Below are 19,217 nucleotides of genomic sequence, written 5' to 3'. Positions count from 1 at the left end.
TTAAGCTGGGTGGGGGTGATCTTAGGGTACTTAGGCGTTTAACCTGGGTGGGGTGATATTAGGGTACTTAGGAGTTTAAGCTGGGGTGGGGGGATCTTAGGGTACTTAGGAGTTTAAGCTGGGTGGGGTTTATCTTAGGGTACTTAGGAGTTTAATCTGAGGTGGGGTGATCTTAGGGTACTTAGGAGTTTAAGCTGGGTGGGGGTGATCTTAGGGTACTTAGGAGTTTAAGCTGGGTGGGGGTGATCTTAGGGTACTTAGGCGTTTAACCTGGGTGGGGTGATATTAGGGTACTTAGGAGTTTAAGCTGGGTGGGGGGATCTTAGGGTACTTAGGAGTTTAAGCTGGGTGGGGGTGATCTTAGGGTACTTAGGCGTTTAAGCTGGGTGGGGTGATATTAGGGTACTTAGGAGTTTAAGCTGGGTGAGGGGATCTTAGGGTACTTAGGAGTTTAAGCTGGGTGGGGTGATCTTAGGGTATTTAGGAGTTTAAGCTGGGTGAGGGGATCTTAGGGTACTTAGGAGTTTAAGCTGGGTGGGGTGATCTTAGGGTATTTAGGAGTTTAAGCTGGGTGGGGGTGATCTCAGGGTACTTAGGAGTTTAAGCTGGGGTATGGGTGGTCTCAGGGTACTTAGGAGTTTAAGCTGAGGTGAGGTGATCTTAGGGTATTTTGGAGTTTAAGCTGGAGTGGGGGTGATCTTAGGGTACTTAGCAATTTAAGCTGGGGTGGGGGTGATCTTAGGGTACTTAGGATTTTAAGCTGGGGTGGGGGTGATCTTAGGGTACTTAGGAGTTTAAGCTGGGTGGGGGTGATCTTAGGGTACTTAGGCGTTTAACCTGGGTGGGGTGATATTAGGGTACTTAGGCGTTTAACCTGGGTGGGGTGATATTAGGGTACTTAGGAGTTTAAGCTGGGTGGGGGGATCTTAGGGTACTTAGGAGTTTAAGCTGGGTGGGGGTGATCTTAGGGTACTTAGGCGTTTAAGCTGGGTGGGGTGATATTAGGGTACTTAGGAGTTTAAGCTGGGTGAGGGGATCTTAGGGTACTTAGGAGTTTAAGCTGGGTGGGGTGATCTTAGGGTATTTAGGAGTTTAAGCTGGGTGAGGGGATCTTAGGGTACTTAGGAGTTTAAGCTGGGTGGGGTGATCTTAGGGTATTTAGGAGTTTAAGCTGGGTGGGGGTGATCTCAGCGTACTTAGGAGTTTAAGCTGGGGTATGGGTGGTCTCAGGGTACTTAGGAGTTTAAGCTGAGGTGAGGTGATCTTAGGGTATTTTGGAGTTTAAGCTGGAGTGGGGGTGATCTTAGGGTACTTAGCAATTTAAGCTGGGGTGGGGGTGATCTTAGGGTACTTAGGATTTTAAGCTGGGGTGGGGGTGATCTTAGGGTACTTAGGAGTTTAAGCTGGGGTGGGGGTGATCTTAGGGTACTTGGGAGTTTAAGCTGGGGTAAGGGTTGATCTCAGGGTACTTAGGAGTTTAAGCTGGGTGGGGGTGATCTCAGGGTACTTAGGAGTTTAAGCTGGGTGGGGGTGATCTCAGGGTACTTAGGAGTTTAAGCTGGGGTGGGGGTGATCTTAGGGTACTTAGGAGTTTAAGCTGGGTGGAGGTGATCTTAGGGTACTTAGGAGTTTAAGCTGGGTGGGGTGATCTTAGGGTACTTAGGAGTTTAATCTGAGGTGGGGTGATCATTCAGCAGCACATGTTCTTAGGGAAAGTTAAGCAGCACTGCCTCAGAATCCAAACTTTGGAACTTTTGATAAAATGACTCCTGACCTGAAATGGTGACTGAGGCCAATATTGATCTGATGCCAATATTGCCCATCAGCAGGAGCAGGGGCTGTTAAAGAGGTGCCTCCAATGCCACATTCCACCTCTTCTCTGCTGCAGTTGTGACTCACCTGTTCACTTGGGAGAGAGTCCTTTCTGTGGTCTTTGGTGCCATCCCCAAAGTCTGGAGTTCTTCTTCCTGTGGTGGGTGTGTGCTCAAGGACAGATAGCTCTGCCTAGGATGGGGAAGAGAGGTAATCCTGTTTCCCCTGAGATTAGGGAGGGGGAGATTGGGGAGAGCAGGGAAGAGGAAGAGAAGGAAACGTGTCCATTTCAACATGAGTGCAGTGGCAGAGCAGCAAGGGGTGTACTCACAGAGTACGGTGGCCACTGTCACCCGTGTGCTAATTTGAAGTTCTAACAACAATTAATGAGTGTAATCCCCCAAATACTCACCAGAATTTATTACCACTTGTGTTTTTGGAAATTGCCCTTCTGCCTACAGTGAGAGGAAATCTTGTTGCAAAGGCAATACATTCCAATCCCAAGGACAAGATCATACTGAATGGAAAAGCTAAAACATTTCCTCAGATATAGGAACAAGACACAGATGGCCCCTCTCACCACTCCTACTGAACATAGTCCCAGGGATGTGCATTTTAACTCAGGTGCATTTACACAGGAACACAGAGCAGCATTATTGAGGCTGAAGTGGCGGCTCTGGGGTCCCCAGGGTGAGACCCTGAGGAAGCTCAGAAGAGTCTTTTCCATCAACTAAGGGGAGGGTCTTCAGTGGGATTCCCTGAAGGGCTGTCCTTGGGACTCTGTACATCAAACAGTGAGCTAGCCCAGGATTGTGTTATGTTCGAATTCAGGACCCCCAAAAGACCATCAGAAACCCAGATCGATATAAGCAGCAAAGAGGTGTTTATTGCAAGCTAGCTCGGTCCTCCTCGTGCACACAGCAACTGGTGACACTGAGAGGCTCCGCACCCCGGGTTTGCAGCAGTTTTATACACTCTTTGGGGAAGTCAGGGACCCCACATACATCATAGCATCTCTTAGCAAATCATCACACACCGCGGGAAAATCAAATAACAACTCTAAAACGTGATTAGCCCATTCACTGGCGGGAACAAGTTGGGTAGGGGTGATTGGTTACAAGAGGGGGACTCCTTTGAACTGAGGGGAGTTCGTGCTGAACTACATGGTTTCCCAACATGTTATCAACCACCATAAACTACTGGGAGGGTCATCAGGCATCCCAGGTATTTCCCTGTCTCATGCTGATTGGTGGCTGCTGGGGAGTTGCTATGGGTCCCCACCTAGCCTGACTGAGTCAGGGACACCTGGCCCAGCAGATCTCTCCTGTTATTTGTAGATAAACAACTCAGCAGGGTGAGTAAGTGCCTAGGAGTGCTCTGTGGGTTTTTCCCAAGGACAGGGGTCACGCCCCCTTCCTGGGACAGGCTTTGCTCTGAGGTAGAGGCTGGCTTTTCAGACATGAGAAACACCCAGGGCCTGGTCTTCCCAGGAGAGCAAGTGTGAGGACCTCTGTGCCTGCAGCTCTGAGTGGGTGACACAGAAGTCTCTCCATCCTGCAGAAGCTGAGCTCTGGCCCAGGAAGCAGCTACCACTGCGCCCAGCCCACTCTCTGCTGTGGCAGCCCTCACCAGGGCACTCAGGATACAGTCTAGGGGACTCCAGACCCCAGGGGCCATTAGGGTCAGTCAAGTCCTCTCCCTGTGGCCATAGTCACCCTCCTAATCAATCCTCCTGAACCACTTTGACATTACTATTTCTAGAACTTCCCAGGAAGTGAACAGGACCTACCTGCTTCCACACTCAAGTGGAGGCCAGACTAGGACACATGGCCCCCTCCATGTCAATACATCAGGAATTTACCACTCCCCCAGCCACAGCCAGCAGGGACCCCCATCACTTGTCCATGCTGGGGAGGTCTGCCTCCTACCGCAGTGATCATGGCCACTTGAACATGGCCAGGCCCTGCAGTGGGCGGGTTGGATCATGGGTGGTAGCACCACATACTCTAGCCCCACCCTTGAATCAAGGGCCAGGGTCACCACAGACACACCCAAAGTGGTCTCTCATCAGTGTCACTGTCTAAAAGCTGAGGGCATGTTCAGTCTCACTGGGAGACACCTGGGGAGGTGTGTGGTCAAGACACAATGTCCCCGCAGGGAGGTCACCTCCCACAGGGAGATCAGGTCCTGTAGGATCTCAGGTCCAGCAGGTGCTCAAGGCCTGCGGAGGGAGCTCAGGACCAGCAGGGGGAGCGCAGGATCCATGGGGGCACTGAGACCATCAGGAGGCTCAGGACCTGCAGGGTGCCCCAGATCAGCAGAGGGAGCTCAAGTCCAGCAGGGGAAGATCAACACCAGCAGAGAGGGCTCAGGACCTGCAGGTGGCTTAGGGACAGTCGGGGCATCCAGACCAGCAGAAAGCTCTGGACAGCAGGGGGAGCAGAGGACCAGCAAGTGGAGATTACGACCACCAGATGCTCAGGAGAAGCAGGAGACTCAGGAACATTAGGGGCATCAAGACCAGAAGAGAGCTCAGGGACAGCAGGGGTCTCAGCACCAGCAGGGGGAGACCAGGACAAGGACATGAAGCCCAGGACAAGGGCAGGGAGCTCAGGACCTGCAGGGGAAACTGAGTGCAGGGCCAGAACCAGGGGCAGGTGCACAGGCAGTCCAGGCTGGTGCTCAGGGTTCGCAGTCTCCTCTCTAGACAGGAGTCCCCAGGGAGCAACCCTAGCCCTGTGACAGTGCTCCAGAATAGCACAGTTCCGAGGAAACAGGAGCTCATTCTCACAGGAACAGAGGCAGAGCTTCAAACATGGGGGCAGAAGTGCCTCTGCCCTAGTCTCTGCGTCAGATCTGAGAAGTTCAGGGGAACCTGGTTGGTCTTCTCCCACCAGACAAGCAGCAGACTCCTGGATTCTCATCAGGACGGTCTCTGGGGGCTGGGAGGAAGCCAAGAGCATCCAAGCTCTGTAACCCTTAAATGCAACAGGTTTCAAGTCTTCCCTCCTCCACCTGCAGACCTGCCCACACCAGACTCAGAACTGAACACATTGTCTTTTTAACCAACTCATATTCATTCTTCACGTCTCCCTTTCCCTGTCCTCACCCAGAGAGTGCAGGCTCTTGTCTGGGGTCACAGGGCTCAGGCACTTAGCTGGAGGCAGGTGTGGTGAGCCTTGGCCACTGCAGGCCCCTGGCTAAGGCAGAGGGGATTTCTTAGCCACCACTGCCCAGACCCTCCTGGTGTCCCCTGGAAGGACAGTTTTCGAAAGTACAAGTGACCAGGGAAAATGTGGTCTGGTTGTGGAAGGGACCTTGCTCTGCTCAAACTTTCCTGCAGTCACTGCCACCACCTGGGCTTCAGGGTGACTTGCAGGACACCCCCGTGGGCTGTGAGCTCTGGGGGACAGTGTGCAGGTCTTGCTCAGCCGTGTCCTTGTGGCTGCAGCATGAGGCCAAACCCTGGAAGCCGCAGAATGCTCCATGAATGTCCTCCCCCGCTGACCTCTGTGCCAGAGTCCTGGTCCTCCCTGCCACGGATTTCCCTCCTTCCGCACAGAAGAAAGGGATCCCTGCCTCTCCCCTCAATCTGTCAGGAAGAAAACAGTCTCACTTACTGGACAAGGATCTGTTTTCAGCCACATGGGCTTTGGGAGAGCGTCTTACAGAACTCACTTGTTCCATCCGGGGAGACTCTGGTGCAGAAAGGAAGCAGACCATCCATCTCCATAAGAGTTTCCCTGTTTTCTCAATGTTCCTTTAATCTGACTTCTGTCAAACTACTGTCAATATAAATTTAGTTTCTATAAAGTCATGGGAAAATGAGGGAGTTTGCCAGAGGAAACCAGAAATGGTCTTGCTCTTATTGCTTTGTCTTTAAAGGCCTTGAACACGACACAAGCCCTGTGCTCTCAGAGCCCGTGGGAAAGGCGTCTGAGTCTTGTTAGACTACCTAGCACAGCACCCTCCACGACCAGGCAAGCTGGCCCAGGGCACGTGGACTGGGGCTGGCCAAGCCCCCATGCAGGCTGTGATTGCTGAAGGGGGAATGAGAGGAGGGTGGAGAGGAGTGTGCCCTCAGGGGTCCCTCAGCCTTGATACCTGCCCCAAACTCTGAGGGCAATGACTCCTTGGAGGGAAGTGGAGGAAGTTTGGAGTTTTTGTAGTTCTGAAGGAGCACACACTCTCCCCTTGGGAATTTCCCACCACAACCTTAATTCTCTGCTTTTTCTGGTTTGTGGAAACTGTCTCCATGGCAACACTACTCTAAATTGTCCAATTTCCTCCCCAGAAACCTGGGCTTTATGTGCCTATCGGACTTCCACCTGTCCCCATGTCCCTGCCGTCCTTACACAGAGCTCAGAGCAGCAGGACAAGGCTCTTGCGGTGCACAGACCTAACTGGGCACTTGCACCAAGTAGGATGTAAACAACGTCCTTGTCTGTAATCAGGAGGAAGAGGAGGTGCCCTCATTTCCACCAACGTGGCCAGGAATCATTCATGTCCAGGGACAGAGGGAAAGGAAGCAGAGGGTTTGTGCAGGAGTGCAAGTGAGACGGACGCACCAACCTGCAGAATGTGTGCGGTGGTGACCTGATGGGTCCACTGGACAGCGTTAGAAAGTGGACAGAGTGTTTCAGCTGAAGCAGGAGCTGTGCTTCCTCACCAGCAGGAAGCTGCAGCCACAAGTCACTCCCAGGAACCATGAAGGACGCTCCCTGGGGACAGGCGTGATGCATGAAGGAATCCACATATTTTTACTACAGCATGAATACATTTTGTTGTTCTTCCCAGAAGAAAGAATTATGCAAGATGGCCACCAAGTCGGGAAACCAGGAGAGTCTTTAACAAAGAATTTGTCGTGGGTGACAGAATATTACTATCTCTAGTTCTCAACTAAATGGCCACCCCACAGACTGCATCTTTGAAATAGGGCAAAAAAAAAAAAAAAGACGGATTCATCAAAAAAGATGAATACTGGGTAGCTTTAACAGCTTCTCAGCACTAGATGCATCTTCTAAACAAAAACTAAAGACTCTTTAGAAATAAATATATATAATTAAGATTTAACAAACATATATAATATTTCATTCATGAATGACTGAATACACTTTCTTCTCAGCAGCACATGGATCCTTTTCTAAAATAGACCACATCTCATGCCACAAAGCAACTCTTACCAAACAAAAAAAAAAAAAAATAGAGATAATATCTTGTGTTCTTCAGATCATTATAGAAGAAAATTAAAAATCAATGATAAGATAAAAAATGGAAAGGTCTTTAACACAGAGACTAAATGATGTGCTATTAAATGATGAATGGAGAGCAGAAGACATGAGGGCTGAAACTGAAAAACACTTAGAGGTACTGTTGTAGGGACAAACGAGGCGAGGCACCAAAGAGAGCAGGAAACAGTTTTATTTGGCTGCAGCCAGGTTCAGAGGGCACAGCTTTTGCTCGAATCAATCAATCCCCTGAACCCAGAGTTCAGGGAGTTTCAGAGTTCTATACCCAGCTCGTAAGGGGAGGGGCTCAGAAGTTCACAGTCTGCAGAAGTTCACATAAAAGCAGCTTTTTCTTTCCCTGTTCTGGGCAAGTTAACCCTTCAAGGACAACACCTGAGAAGGGGGGGGCTTCTTCTCCCCTTTCTTTCCTCCCTGTTACCATGGAGCCCACTTTGTAACGTATCTTAAAAATGTAGACATCTCTGTGAAGCCCAGCTCAAGGCCAGAGGCCTGGTTTGCACATTTCTACAAAGTACTATACTGGATACAATTGTGAAAAACTAGTAAGGGGTGTCCAGCACCTGGAGTGCTGGTATCTTCCCTGCCAGTGGCCAAGTAAACAGGGCAACATGAAAATAGGAAGTTTATCTGCATTGGACTCTTTCGCAGAGACTCTTTTGTTGACAGTCCCCAAATCAGCCATGGTGAAGAGGGCTTTTCTGTGGAGAAAGGGGGTGCCACTTCAGTACCTGAGAATACTGATGTAACATATCAAAATTTCTGGGTCACTAGGAAGCAGTTCTAAGAGGAAAGTATGTAGTGTTACCTGTGTTGAGAATCAGGAAAAACTAGGGAAAAAGAAACATACGTCAATATTGTAAAAGCTATGTAGAAAAACCCAGGCCAACATCATGGAGAAAAACTGAAAGCATTCCCTCTAAAACCTGGAAAAAGACTAGGAAGCCCCCTTTCACCACTTTTACTCCACATAGTCCTTGAAGTTCTTTCTAGTTATTGCAATTTAAAAAAAACACATTAAAGGGATGTGAAGAGGAAATGAAGAGCTCAAACTATCTCTGTTAGCTGACAGCACAGTCCTATGTATAGAAGACCCTCCCCCCAAAAAAACAACATTAAAAAACATCTGGAACACATACCTGAATTTAGAAGAGTAGCAGGATACAAACTTAACATCCATAAATTGATTGTGTCCTATACACCAAAGTTGAATCAGCAAAAAGAAAAGTGAGGAAAACTATCCCATTCACAACAGCCTCAAAAACAACAACAACGAATTACTTGGGAACCGATCTAATAAAAGAGGTGAAAGACCTGTAACAATGAAATATAGAGAGCACTAAAGGAAGAAACTGAAGAAATCCTCAGAAGATGGAAAGATCTCCCTTGCTCCTAAGGCTTAAGATTTTTGAACTTAGCATGCAGAGGGAATGTCCCTCAGGAGCCTGTCATGATTCAGTGTGTTCTGCAGTGCGTGGAATCGATCTAGAATTGTTCGCTGTGAATTGATAATGTCTACGCAGTGCCCAGCATTAAGGAGTAAGATTGTGTTGAGTAATCTGAGTGAATAAAGCATGGAAAGGGGCAGAAGCGCATGGACATCCTTTATTTCTGCCCTCGACTGCGTATGTCGCAATTTTGCCCCCTCAGGACAGTCACCCAGCGTGTGGGGGGTCCAATCTGCAGGAGGGAGACTCATCTCTTCCTGGTCACGTTCACATGACACCCAGGTCCCCACTGGATGTCCTGCCAAGTGAGGTTCCCCCATTTCCTGGGGCTCTAGAAAGATCAGGGTCTGGGTAGGACAGTGTGGCAGGTCCCGGGGGAACCTGTCTCCTCAGGAGCTGTGCGGGTCCAGCCAGGGAGACCCAGGCCCCCCTCACGGCCTGCTCCACTGTGGGTGGAGCTCCTTCCATCTGCAGACTTGAGGCCCCTCATCCAGGGTCACGCTTTCCATCTCTGTGACAAGTACCTGAGGACGACTTGCAGGAGGAGAGGCCCCTGTGGCTCCTGGTGAAGCCGGAATCAGACAGGCAGACGGCTTAGGTGGGCAATCAGGTCAGGTCGGTCCAGGAGGCCCATGTTCCCAGAGTCCAGGAAGTTGGAGACTGTCCCCTGAGGGACTGAAATGTGCATTCCTTCAGAGCCTTCCTCCACCCTAATGGGGAACTGGCCCAGGAATTGCCCTCCCTCCAGGGAGCTCTAGGGTTGTTAATTAATGTGTCCTGGGCTGCTCCACCTGCCCTTCCCCCTTCAGCCCACCTGGTTCCCACCTGTTGGCCCTCCCACCCAGCACTCCTGGGCCTAGTCCACAGGAAGGAGAGAGATAAGGGGAAAGGCAGGAGAACAAAGGAATCCTAGGAGATATAATAAGGGCAGAACACCTCGATTCTCGGGAGACCAGGACACCAGCTAGGGCCCCTTCTCCCCCGCGGGAGAAGTCTAGGTCACCCCTTTCTAAACAAGCCCTGCTTCACATGCTGGCCTCCCTGTGCTTCTCTAACATTCAGACTTCAACCTGTGGGGAGCAGACTCCTCACCCATAACGGCCGTGTCAAGGGTTCCAGTGCGTGTTGGGCTGGCTCCATTGCTCTGGCCCATCTTACAGCAGAACGTCCAGGTGGAAGGCTGCTCCACTCACAGCAGCCGGGAGGCAGAGAGAGAAAGAGGCCAGAGGCAGCTCACCCCCTCACCTGCTTTGTCCACCTATGCCCAGTGCTCGGTTTCCACCATCTCCCTGTGTCCACCCAGCTACTGAAGGACTGACCCAGTGATTCCGAGCCCTCGTGTTCCGGTCACCTCCTCAGAGCCCACTTGCAAACACTGCTGCAGATCAAGCCTCCAGCATGTGAGCCTGCAGAGGGACTCCACGTCCACACCTGATGGCAGGCACCTACTAAGCACAGAAGGACAGCTCTGCCACCCCGAGGAGCACAGCGCTGGCTCCCCAGGACACCCCAGCTCGAGGGGCTGCTCCACCCCACACTCCTGCTCTGGGCCACTTTCCCAAAGGAGTCCCCATGCATGTCCCTGGGGAGGGGGGAGTGTCCAGCTTCCTGCTGTCCATGGGAAGGCCCCTTCTCTTTACCGTACCTGCTCTCCTAAGCTTCCCCTGGCCTCTTGGTGTGTCCAGTTAGAACATCTTTCCAGGAAGAAGACACAGATGAGGTCACTCTATTATAGCGATATCAGGACAGGGCTCCTCCATTATCCTCTTTGGCAGGTAGAGATAGGAAGGGACGTTTTCCAGAACTCCACGTCTTATCTGAGGTGGACTGCCATCAGCCAAGGAAGGCATGTGACCCCAGAGACTGGATGTCCACCCCCACACCATGTTGCTGGAGGCCTTTCTGGATATTAAAATCGCAACCCACATTGAGACAGCCAGACGGTCGTACGCACAGAGAACGGACACTGCATTTAAACTGAGATTGTGGTTGAAAGAGCAGATCTCGTCTTCCCCAGGGTCCCGAGGCGAGTGTGGCAGAGTGGCTGCTCCTTGTGCTGATGCTGTCGGCCACAGGCCACGAAGCCCTGCTTCCGTCCTGACTGCTGCGCATGCAGCAGTGGTCCCAGAGGGTCACGGGCCACTCGGGTCGTGTGGGTACACTCTGCGATGCTGGAGCCTTGACAAGCCACCTGCCGAGGTGGTCTTGCAGACACCCCTGCGGCTGAGCAGTGCTGCCGTGTTCCAGCCCATAGAACTCGGTCCCTTCAGGACACGTGCATTCTTTGTGACAACAACATCTCAATAGAGGGGTTTCAAAAAGATGGAGTAAAAGCCTAAAAAGCTTTCCAGTGTTTAGCGAGTGAGGAGCAAGGCATCTGAAGTCTGCTTTGTGAGCTGTGTTAAGCCTGGAGTTGTACTGCTGCCAGGCAGACCCCAGCCTCACACTCTCCAAATACCAGGCGGACTTTCACTGGGGACCCACACCGAGGTACTGGTGGCCTCTTACCGCTGGGTGGACGGACTGGAGGCACCTGGCCTTCAGGAGCCCCAGGGCAGCAGAGGGGCCCATGGGCTGCTGCCCAGTAGGGCAGGGAGGTATGTTGGGCCTCCTCACTGTGAGTGCACTGAGCAGACTGTGCCCCTGGTGACCTCAGTGCTGCATGGGGGGTCTGCACCCCGATCTGTAAGAGCAAGTCTAGGCTTTGAGGACGTGCAACTGTTCTCCAAACTGCACCTCACATCTCTGAAGACAGGAAACCTCATCCATGTCAGATGGCTTCTCATTTGTGCCTTCAGTCTGACCCCTGACCTGCTTGTGATCTTGAGGTTATGGGGACCCAAGGGTCCAGATGAGGGTATGTGTGTCTCCAGTCTCCTCAGATGGGCCTTGCAGACCCAGGGCTGACAGTCCTCAAAGACCATGCCCTTGCTGGGCACAGGGGCACCATCCCAGCTGCTGGGAGGCTGAGGCAGGAGGAGCCCAAGTTCAAGGTCAGCCTGGGCAACTCAGCGAGAGCCTGTGCCAATATAAAGTAAAAAGGGCTGGGTGTAGAGCCTGGCGGTGGACGACTCACCTACCACACACAGGACCTAAAAAGAAATGAGCAAAAGCACCCCATGCCCTCGCCTCTGGCCCTGTGCAGCTCCACATCCTCTAGGGTCCTTCTACCCCCAAAGGTTTTCAAGACCCCTCAGGTGCCATAGCTCCAAGGCCCCTGAAAGGCCTCTGCCACCTAAAACCAGTCCCAAAGGACTGTGTCCACCCCAGGGTGGGAAGTGGACTCACCTGGAGAGGGGCATGCCTCTGGCGCTGTGAGTGGACCCTGTCATGGCCTGTGCCCTTCACACTCTCTCCCACACACCTGTAGGCAAGGACTGTCATCGCCCAGAGGAGGAGGGGCACAAGGTCCCCAACACTTAGGCCCAGCTAGGCTGCAGGAGTGCAAGGTTGGGGAATCCCAGTGCAGGGGTGCAAGGGGTCCTGTCTCCTGCCCAGAGTGGGGTCTGCAACATCACCCACCTTCCCTGGACTCCAGCCAGGTCGGAAGCTCTCAGGCAGGATCAGCTCTGCTTTGAACCATCCCTGCCTTCAGCAACAAACTGAAAACATCCACCACCAAGATGGCGGCAAGGTAGACGCTGTCTGAAACGGCCCCTCCCCAGGATCCCACACAGTCCAGAGCGGCGGACTCATCCATTTCTGTCTTCAGCGTCACTCAGTGAACACCTTATCCAGGCTCACTCTCCCTGCCCTCTCAGCAACCAGTCCTGGGCCCAGTACTGAGAGCGCCCTGCCTTGGCTCTTGGGATCTGCTCTCCTGGTGGCAGTGGGGCCCCTGTCCCCCAGAAGGACAGATTTGGCCTCCGCCCCTTGCCAATTGGACTCTCAGAGTCCTTACAGCTGCTCCTAGAAGAACCAGAGACCCTGCAGAAGGACCAGGAGTCAGAAGACTGCCTGGTGTTATGGAGAGATTGCAATAAATCACCGAGTCGATCTTAAAGCAGGAGACAGAACCTCTGTTGGCCAGCTGGGGGTCTGCATGCACCAGCTGGCAGGCCAAGGGAGGGCTGCCAGTCTACCTCCTTTGCCCTCCTCCCGGGGTTAGAGGACACCTTTATAGTCCAAAACCACATGAATCATAAGTAGCTGCTGCTATGATTCAAAACCATAAGCAAACATCATGAGATCTAAAATCATAAGCAGAAGGGGGAGTGGGCCAAAACGTCCCTAGTTTAGCACAAGTTAAAGAATGGTTACCAACGTCTAGACAATTAAACTCCGACAGGTTCTATTGTCCAAGAAAAATGGGAACCAAAGAGAGAACAATTTCACATTGTATAAGAATTGCCATTTTATGTCAGCAAACATGCTGTGCTAAGCCACTGTAGATGGGTACACAGGGTGGTGTTCCCATGGGAGAAGAACCTCTTACATGACGTGGAGCCTCAGGGTAAAATGGAGTTTGGTCACTATCCATATAGCCTGGCCCGTAACAGCAGGAGGAGGGCTCTGCTGGATTTATTAATCCAAATCACCTGGGCAGAAACAGACTCTGTGTGTGTGTTGCTGAAGGAGGTCATCTGACAAAATCCCTGGGTAAGTTCCTGGTGTCATGTTGGAATTGGATGGGAGACTGGAGGCTACTTCCACCCTCCCCACGTCATCTCTGAAGATCTGGCTGGTCAAAGAAGGTGGCCCTGACAGATGGAGAGAGATTCTTCTGTAGGATTCGCTGGGCCTGAGCTCTCTTTGTGGGCTTGCTGGAGCTGCAGGTACCTGGAACAGTGAATGTGTGATGACATTCACTATTAAAAAAGGGTCCAAGTCTGCAAAGTTGGGCCATCTGCACTGCATAGCCTGTTCTGTGCCCCTTATCAGTTTTATGCAAAGTTGTTTCTTTCTTTTTCCATTTCTGAGAAAAGCAAAGCCTGGTGTGAAGTGGAGAGAATACTGGAATGAAGCAACAATGTCAGGGAGGTCAGGGACAAGGAAAGCCACGGAGTTCCAGACTGGCTTTGCTGATGAAGCTGTCTGGGAAGGCAAATTGTCTGCACCTCTCAGAATGTGTGATTCAGAGCTCAGGAGGCAGCGTGGGGATGCAGGGGTGGAGGCCGTGGCCCTTTTGACTCAGCACACCCTCCTGCCTCACAGGGCAGAGGCCAGGCTGCAGTCCAGCCAGCAACAGACACTGGACAAGCGTCTCCGGGTTGGCAGGAACGCACCCAAGTCCTGGCTGTCCTGATGCATCTTAATGACTGCTACTTTCCCCCAAAAAGTGCAAAAGGGGATTTGGGGGATAGCTAAGTGTGCCCAGAGCAGAAGAAGGCCAGGTGGGGAGTTAACACTGCCCACTGCACAACCTCCTCGGAGGACCCCTCCCAGCCCCCGTGTGTCACCCTTCCATGGCTGTTTCCAATGCTGGGCTTGCTGCTCAGGCGCAGCCGGTGACTGCTGTGCCTCCATCAGGCTGGAGGAACTCTGCTCTTGCTGCAGCATTTGAGGAAAAGTATCCATGCACACGTTGCCCAAGGGAGACCCTGCACACCGACTTACACATGTGTGTTTGGGGAAAGGAAGGTCCTAACATGAGTTCCTCAGCTTGGGGTCCAATTAGATGAAGTGGACTCATGGCCTCCCAAGGGATGAGACCACAGACACAGGTCCCTAGAAGACTGTGCCCCGAGGTTAAAGAGATGAGACCAGGAGAGAGATCACAGGCCCCAGAGCCAGCCTGGATCGAGCTCAGGCCCTGCAGGCAGCAAGGGTCTGGGACTCCATCCTGACCTCGGGGGCTGGTGTGCAAGAATTCCCCCCTGCAGGAGCAGCACCTCACAAGGAGCTCCACATTGAGGGCCTCCTGTTCTTCAGTGATGAAGCCCCATCATGCCAGGGTCAGGATGCCATGATCACCCCCAAGGAGAGAGCTGAGGGGAACAGGCCAGGGCAGCAGAGCCACTGCCAACAGGTCTCAATCTGTCAAACTGTAGGAGAGAAATGAAATCACCCGGGACGCCGACCTCGCTGAAATAGTACCTGCTGGGACTTCAGGAGTGGAGCTGGGCACAGCTGCAGCCACAGGAGGTCAGGCCAAGTGCAGCAGATGGTGGTCCACTGCTGGGCGGCCTCAGCTGTCCTCCCCAGGGCTCCAGAATCTCCTGAGGTGCACGAACACAGCACAGAGCCACAGGCGCTGGGGCGCGACCCCGTGACAGGGCAGGCCTCCGATGGGCAATGCCCTGGGATGATGGAAGTGTGTCTTTGACACTCCACCTGGGACCTGGAGCGGCTCTTCATCTCAGCCTGGTGGCCCTGACTTCAGTCTGTGGCTGCTAGACCCACTTTGGACAAAGCAGGCACTGCCGTGACGTTCACCCAGGATTCAGTCGTTAAGCCCAAACCACCTGCCATCCCTTCAACCAAACCCCATTGCTGCCTTCCCTGTTCCTCCCTGTCTCCTCATGGCCCTGTGTGTGCCAGGTGAGGGAGGAGGGACACAGTGGCGGAGGCCATGACCACAGGTGGGACCTGCTATGTGCCTGGGGCAGGCTCCAGGGGGCAGCTGGGCAGTGACCTGGAGAGAGGGGACTCAGCCCCCACAGGGAGCACGTCCTGGCTCTGCTCAGGACTGCTTTGAGGATAACAGAGGGGAGACGAGGAAGCACGGAGCGGCTGGAGCTCCCAGGCCCAAACACCACAGCCCGAGGACAGGCAGCCAGTGGGCATTTGACAGCTGAGCTCCGCTCAACCTTCCCCTTTATCTTCACTAATGAAGCCATCATAGGTACAGGGAGAGGCACAGAGCTGGGCAGGGAGGGGTGTACTTGGGAGAAAGCTCAGGGCAGCGCGTCCAGATGTGTTGGAGAAAGGAGGAAGTCCTTCACCAACACCCGAGGGAGCAGGGTGGTTTGAAAGGTGCCCTTCACCAGGACCTGGAACTCGTCTTCCCTGGGAGGTGCAGAGGCCTCATTTCTGAGGTCTGTGGGTGGGGCGGGGATCGGCACCCACATTGCAGGGGAGATTCTGCGCTGTGTGTTTTCACTTTCTCTCTTTATTTAAAGGGTGCTGACACAGAGAGCTTCGGATGCCCTCCACACCAGCCTGCTCTCCCAGGAGCCTGGCCCTGCTGCTCAGAGGCTCTCGGTTATCTCCACCCTGAGTTCAAGGGGATGTGGACACAGCATGGAGAGGAGGAGTGAGGTTTGGACAGTGCCCCACGAGGGCCAGAGGCTTGCTGCTCCCCTCCACTGACCTTTCTGGTTGATTTCTGGGGAAGGCAGTGTCCACCCAGAGCTCCATCTTCCACCAAGCGCAATCTGCACTCAGCTTGGGCCTGGTGGGCATTAGAGGCTACTTCCCTGGCTCCCTCAGCCCCCAGCCGTCCCCCACTGCCACTGTGGAACAGGCCGCTTCGGCTGGAGGCAGGCCTCAATTCCCTGAGCTCCCTTTGGGTCTAGAGGAGAGGTCACCTAGAGAGTCAGGGCTCAGCACCCTGAGAAAGAGAGGAAGTGTTGAAATACCGTGGACATGACAATTCCCACTGGGCCCAGGGCCTGCAGCCTCGGGTCTCCTGCAGCCAGAGGCTCAGGCTCAGCTTGGAGACCTAACCAGCACCCAAAGTTGTGGAAGACACTCACGTGTGGTGTGGAAATGTTTATTTCAGAGTGCTGATCGGTGATCTCTCAAGGTCAACTTGTGCCAGGAGGAGGAGGACTGTGCGTCTCTCTCTCTGCCTCTTCTTCATGGATGTCACTTTGGGTGCTCTGTATTCCACAGGGGTCAGGAGGCTGGCTGGCTGGCTTTTATTAAGCTTCTACCCCTGCTTCTTCTCCTCCTGCTGCTGCTTCTTCCTCTTTGACAGTCTTGATAGTCTTTGCATTCAATGCATATGCAATGAGCAGTGCTGCGATGAAGACATAGAGACGGCCATACAGCAGTCTCAAGTAGATGATCAGTTCTGGGTTCCGGTCTACCGTCCGCACTCTCTTTGGAAGCTGCCCACTCTCCACACTCCCACCATGACCTAATTTGTCACAATTAGGAGGCTCCCAGCCTACGTGACAGTGGCAGTGCCTGTGATTGTTGCAGACCCCTTTATAATTGCACTTTTCAGGGAGACAGTCATAATCCAGTGCACTTATTGATGTGTTACATGAACTGCCAATGCACATCTTCCCGCTGCCACACGGGGTTCCTGTCCTCACTTTTCCAGCATCAGTGGTCCCTGATGAACGGTGTTCGTCCAGTCCAAAGCAGTAGGCCCCGTCGATGTAAGACTGGTGGAACGAAACGTGCTCCTGTAATATGGGGAGGCGGGTGACGTTATTACACTGCAGCCTTCCGCACATCTTGTCAGCTCCAGTACAGGGAGTGTACACCATCTCATTCTCTGATCTCCCACAGTGTCCAAATCGGTGGTTTGCCAAGTTTATAGAGTAACAAGCATCCTCAGCGTTCATAGCAGATTCACCAAAGATCTCCTTGCAGTGCATGCTGTGGTCGGTACAGTTGCCATTGTAACAGTAGCCGTCTTGACTGCATGGAGTTCCATCTTGCAGGTAAGTATCTTCAGGGCAGTTGCTGTCACTTCCAGAGCAGTGCTCTGGGAGATCACACACGTTTTGGACAGTTCTGCAAAGTGTCATCATGGGGCTGTGGGTGCAGTTGGCACAGCAGGCTCCTCGATCACAAGAGCTTCCCTCTGTAAATGTACACTCGGTGTTGCAACAGCCACTGGTGTAACACTCCTTCAGGGGCCCACAGTCACACTGTTCCTGGCCTTCCACTATGTAATTCCCACAGCGGTTCATTGTTATGCTGCTATTATGAAGAACCCGCTCAGAGCGGTAATAGCACGTATTAAGTGAAGGATTACTAACTATATGCTGTATATGTGTGAAGGAACAATTACTGAATGCATCTGTTACCCCAGGCCACCTGAACATAATACATGTGTCCCTTCTCTGGCAAACACAGTTGCTTCCATCATACAGCACACCAATCATTCTCCCCTGCTGGTTGGCAGCAACGATAGCTAACAATATCGCAGGCCTGTATAGTGCAGCGACAAAGGTGATGGATCCTTTATTGCACATACTATATGGAACTGGTTCAAATGCAGATTCATGTGGTTTTTCTTTAAGTACTATTGTGCAGGAGGCAGGTCGAAATGGCCAGTAGAATATATCCTCGTACTGTCTGTGTATATCCATCCCTGACGGATACCATTCACCACTAGGAAATGAAACAGGATCACTCTCGGAATATACCACCACCATAGAAATGTAGAACCTGAACTCAATGCCCCTCATAAGGGAGTCGACTATGTTAAACATGTGTATTAGGAACTCAGAACACTTGCTGACATTGTCGTATCTGCTATACGTGGAGCGGGAACACTGCACGATCCCCTTCAGGGCAGCCTCATGGCCACTATACATCATGCTTGAAATCCGAGGCTCTGCACTGTAGTTCACTCCAGGGATCAGGGGGCTTGGGTCCAGACCGTACATTGGTCCCATGGCGTTTTTATCGGCCACCAACTGTGAAACGATGTGTTCAAACCTGTTTGAATCCCTGAGAGGTAAGATTTCATACGTGGGGTCATCCAACATCATGACACCTTCCATGCCCCCAGAGCACATCTCAACGGTGACCGTGGACAGAGGAATGTCCTCCAGGTAGCCGAGGAAGTAGCAGTCTTCAGGGAAGTAGGGGTAATCCATCTGCAGGGTTCCTTGGTCATCCTGAGTGGCCAACACTATGCGTCTGGGCCACAGAAGGCGTTTTCTCCAAAGATGGATGACATGTCTCTGGCCCCTGAAACGCAGGCTGTAGGAAATATGTCCTGGAAAAAAGAGAAGAGCCCACATGTCTTATTAGTGTGCTGTGCTCACTCAGTCAGGCAGGAGGTCAATTCCTGAACCTCATCAGGAGGTCAGCAACTACACCTGCCCTCTCAGTGACCCTACCTCACTAAAGACAGTGTCCACTGTTCTCTCCAAATGCTGGGCTGTGGGCAAGGCAGGTCTCACTGCAGTGATGCTGCACAGGGAAGGGACCTGGGCCTCCTCCCTCACCCAGCCTGCCCTGCATGCCGTCCTGTCTGCTGTCAGCCTGGCTCTGCTGCTCTGGGGACTCAGGGGCTCTCAGCCTCAGGCTGCAGCTGAGAGCTGCCTCTGCTCCCAGGACTCTCACCTGGCCCAGCACCTCCATCCTGTCCTCTCCTGGTGGAGACCAGAGAGCAGGACAGGTGAGGGGAAGAGCTCAGGGCAGATTCCCACCCACTGCTGTCTACAGGCATTGGCTGGACAGTCAGGAGGACAAGCAGGACAGAGGGTGGGGAGAGCAGTGGGCACACAGCAGGAAGCCCCTTCCCTCCTGAGACCCTGCTCCCTCCTCTCCTGCTCAGTCTGTAGCCCCCAAATCTCACAGAGATGAAAGAGAGGAACTAGTCATGAGAACAAAGGGGGGCTCTTCTCCTGGATGTGGGGAACCCCATCCTCAGCCTTGGGCTCTGTTCAGTCATCACTGAGGGCTTCTCCTTCAGGGCTGAGAGGTGATCCTGGGCCTCTTGGATCACCTCGCCCAGGTGAACTCTGTAAACATTTGATACCATGTCTCATCCCCTCCATGCTCACTGGGGTCCTGGGTCCTCTTCCTATGACTCCTTCCCATTCCCAATGTGCTCAGTGTGCTTCCTGTCAAGCCT

General features: G+C 52.7%; 1 protein-coding gene across 1 annotated transcript; it reads right to left on the bottom strand.

Annotated features, from left to right (window-relative positions):
• Nucleotides 1–16,311: 16,311 nt before the first annotated feature.
• LOC308647400 (disintegrin and metalloproteinase domain-containing protein 21-like) lies at nucleotides 16,312–18,231 on the bottom strand (the record flags this gene model as incomplete). Its single annotated transcript, XM_081291439.1, has 1 exon — nucleotides 16,312–18,231. One exon carries the CDS (start codon nucleotides 18,229–18,231, stop codon nucleotides 16,312–16,314), a length of 1,920 nt encoding a protein of 639 aa, XP_081147565.1.
• Between the last annotated feature and the right edge of the window lie 986 nt (nucleotides 18,232–19,217).

This window comes from Spermophilus citellus (genome assembly GCF_964194105.1).
Source record: "Spermophilus citellus genome assembly, chromosome: 4".
Lineage (NCBI taxonomy): Eukaryota > Metazoa > Chordata > Mammalia > Rodentia > Sciuridae > Spermophilus > Spermophilus citellus.
Note: the sequence above shows the minus strand (reverse complement) of the source record. Positions and strands in the feature narration are given on the sequence as shown.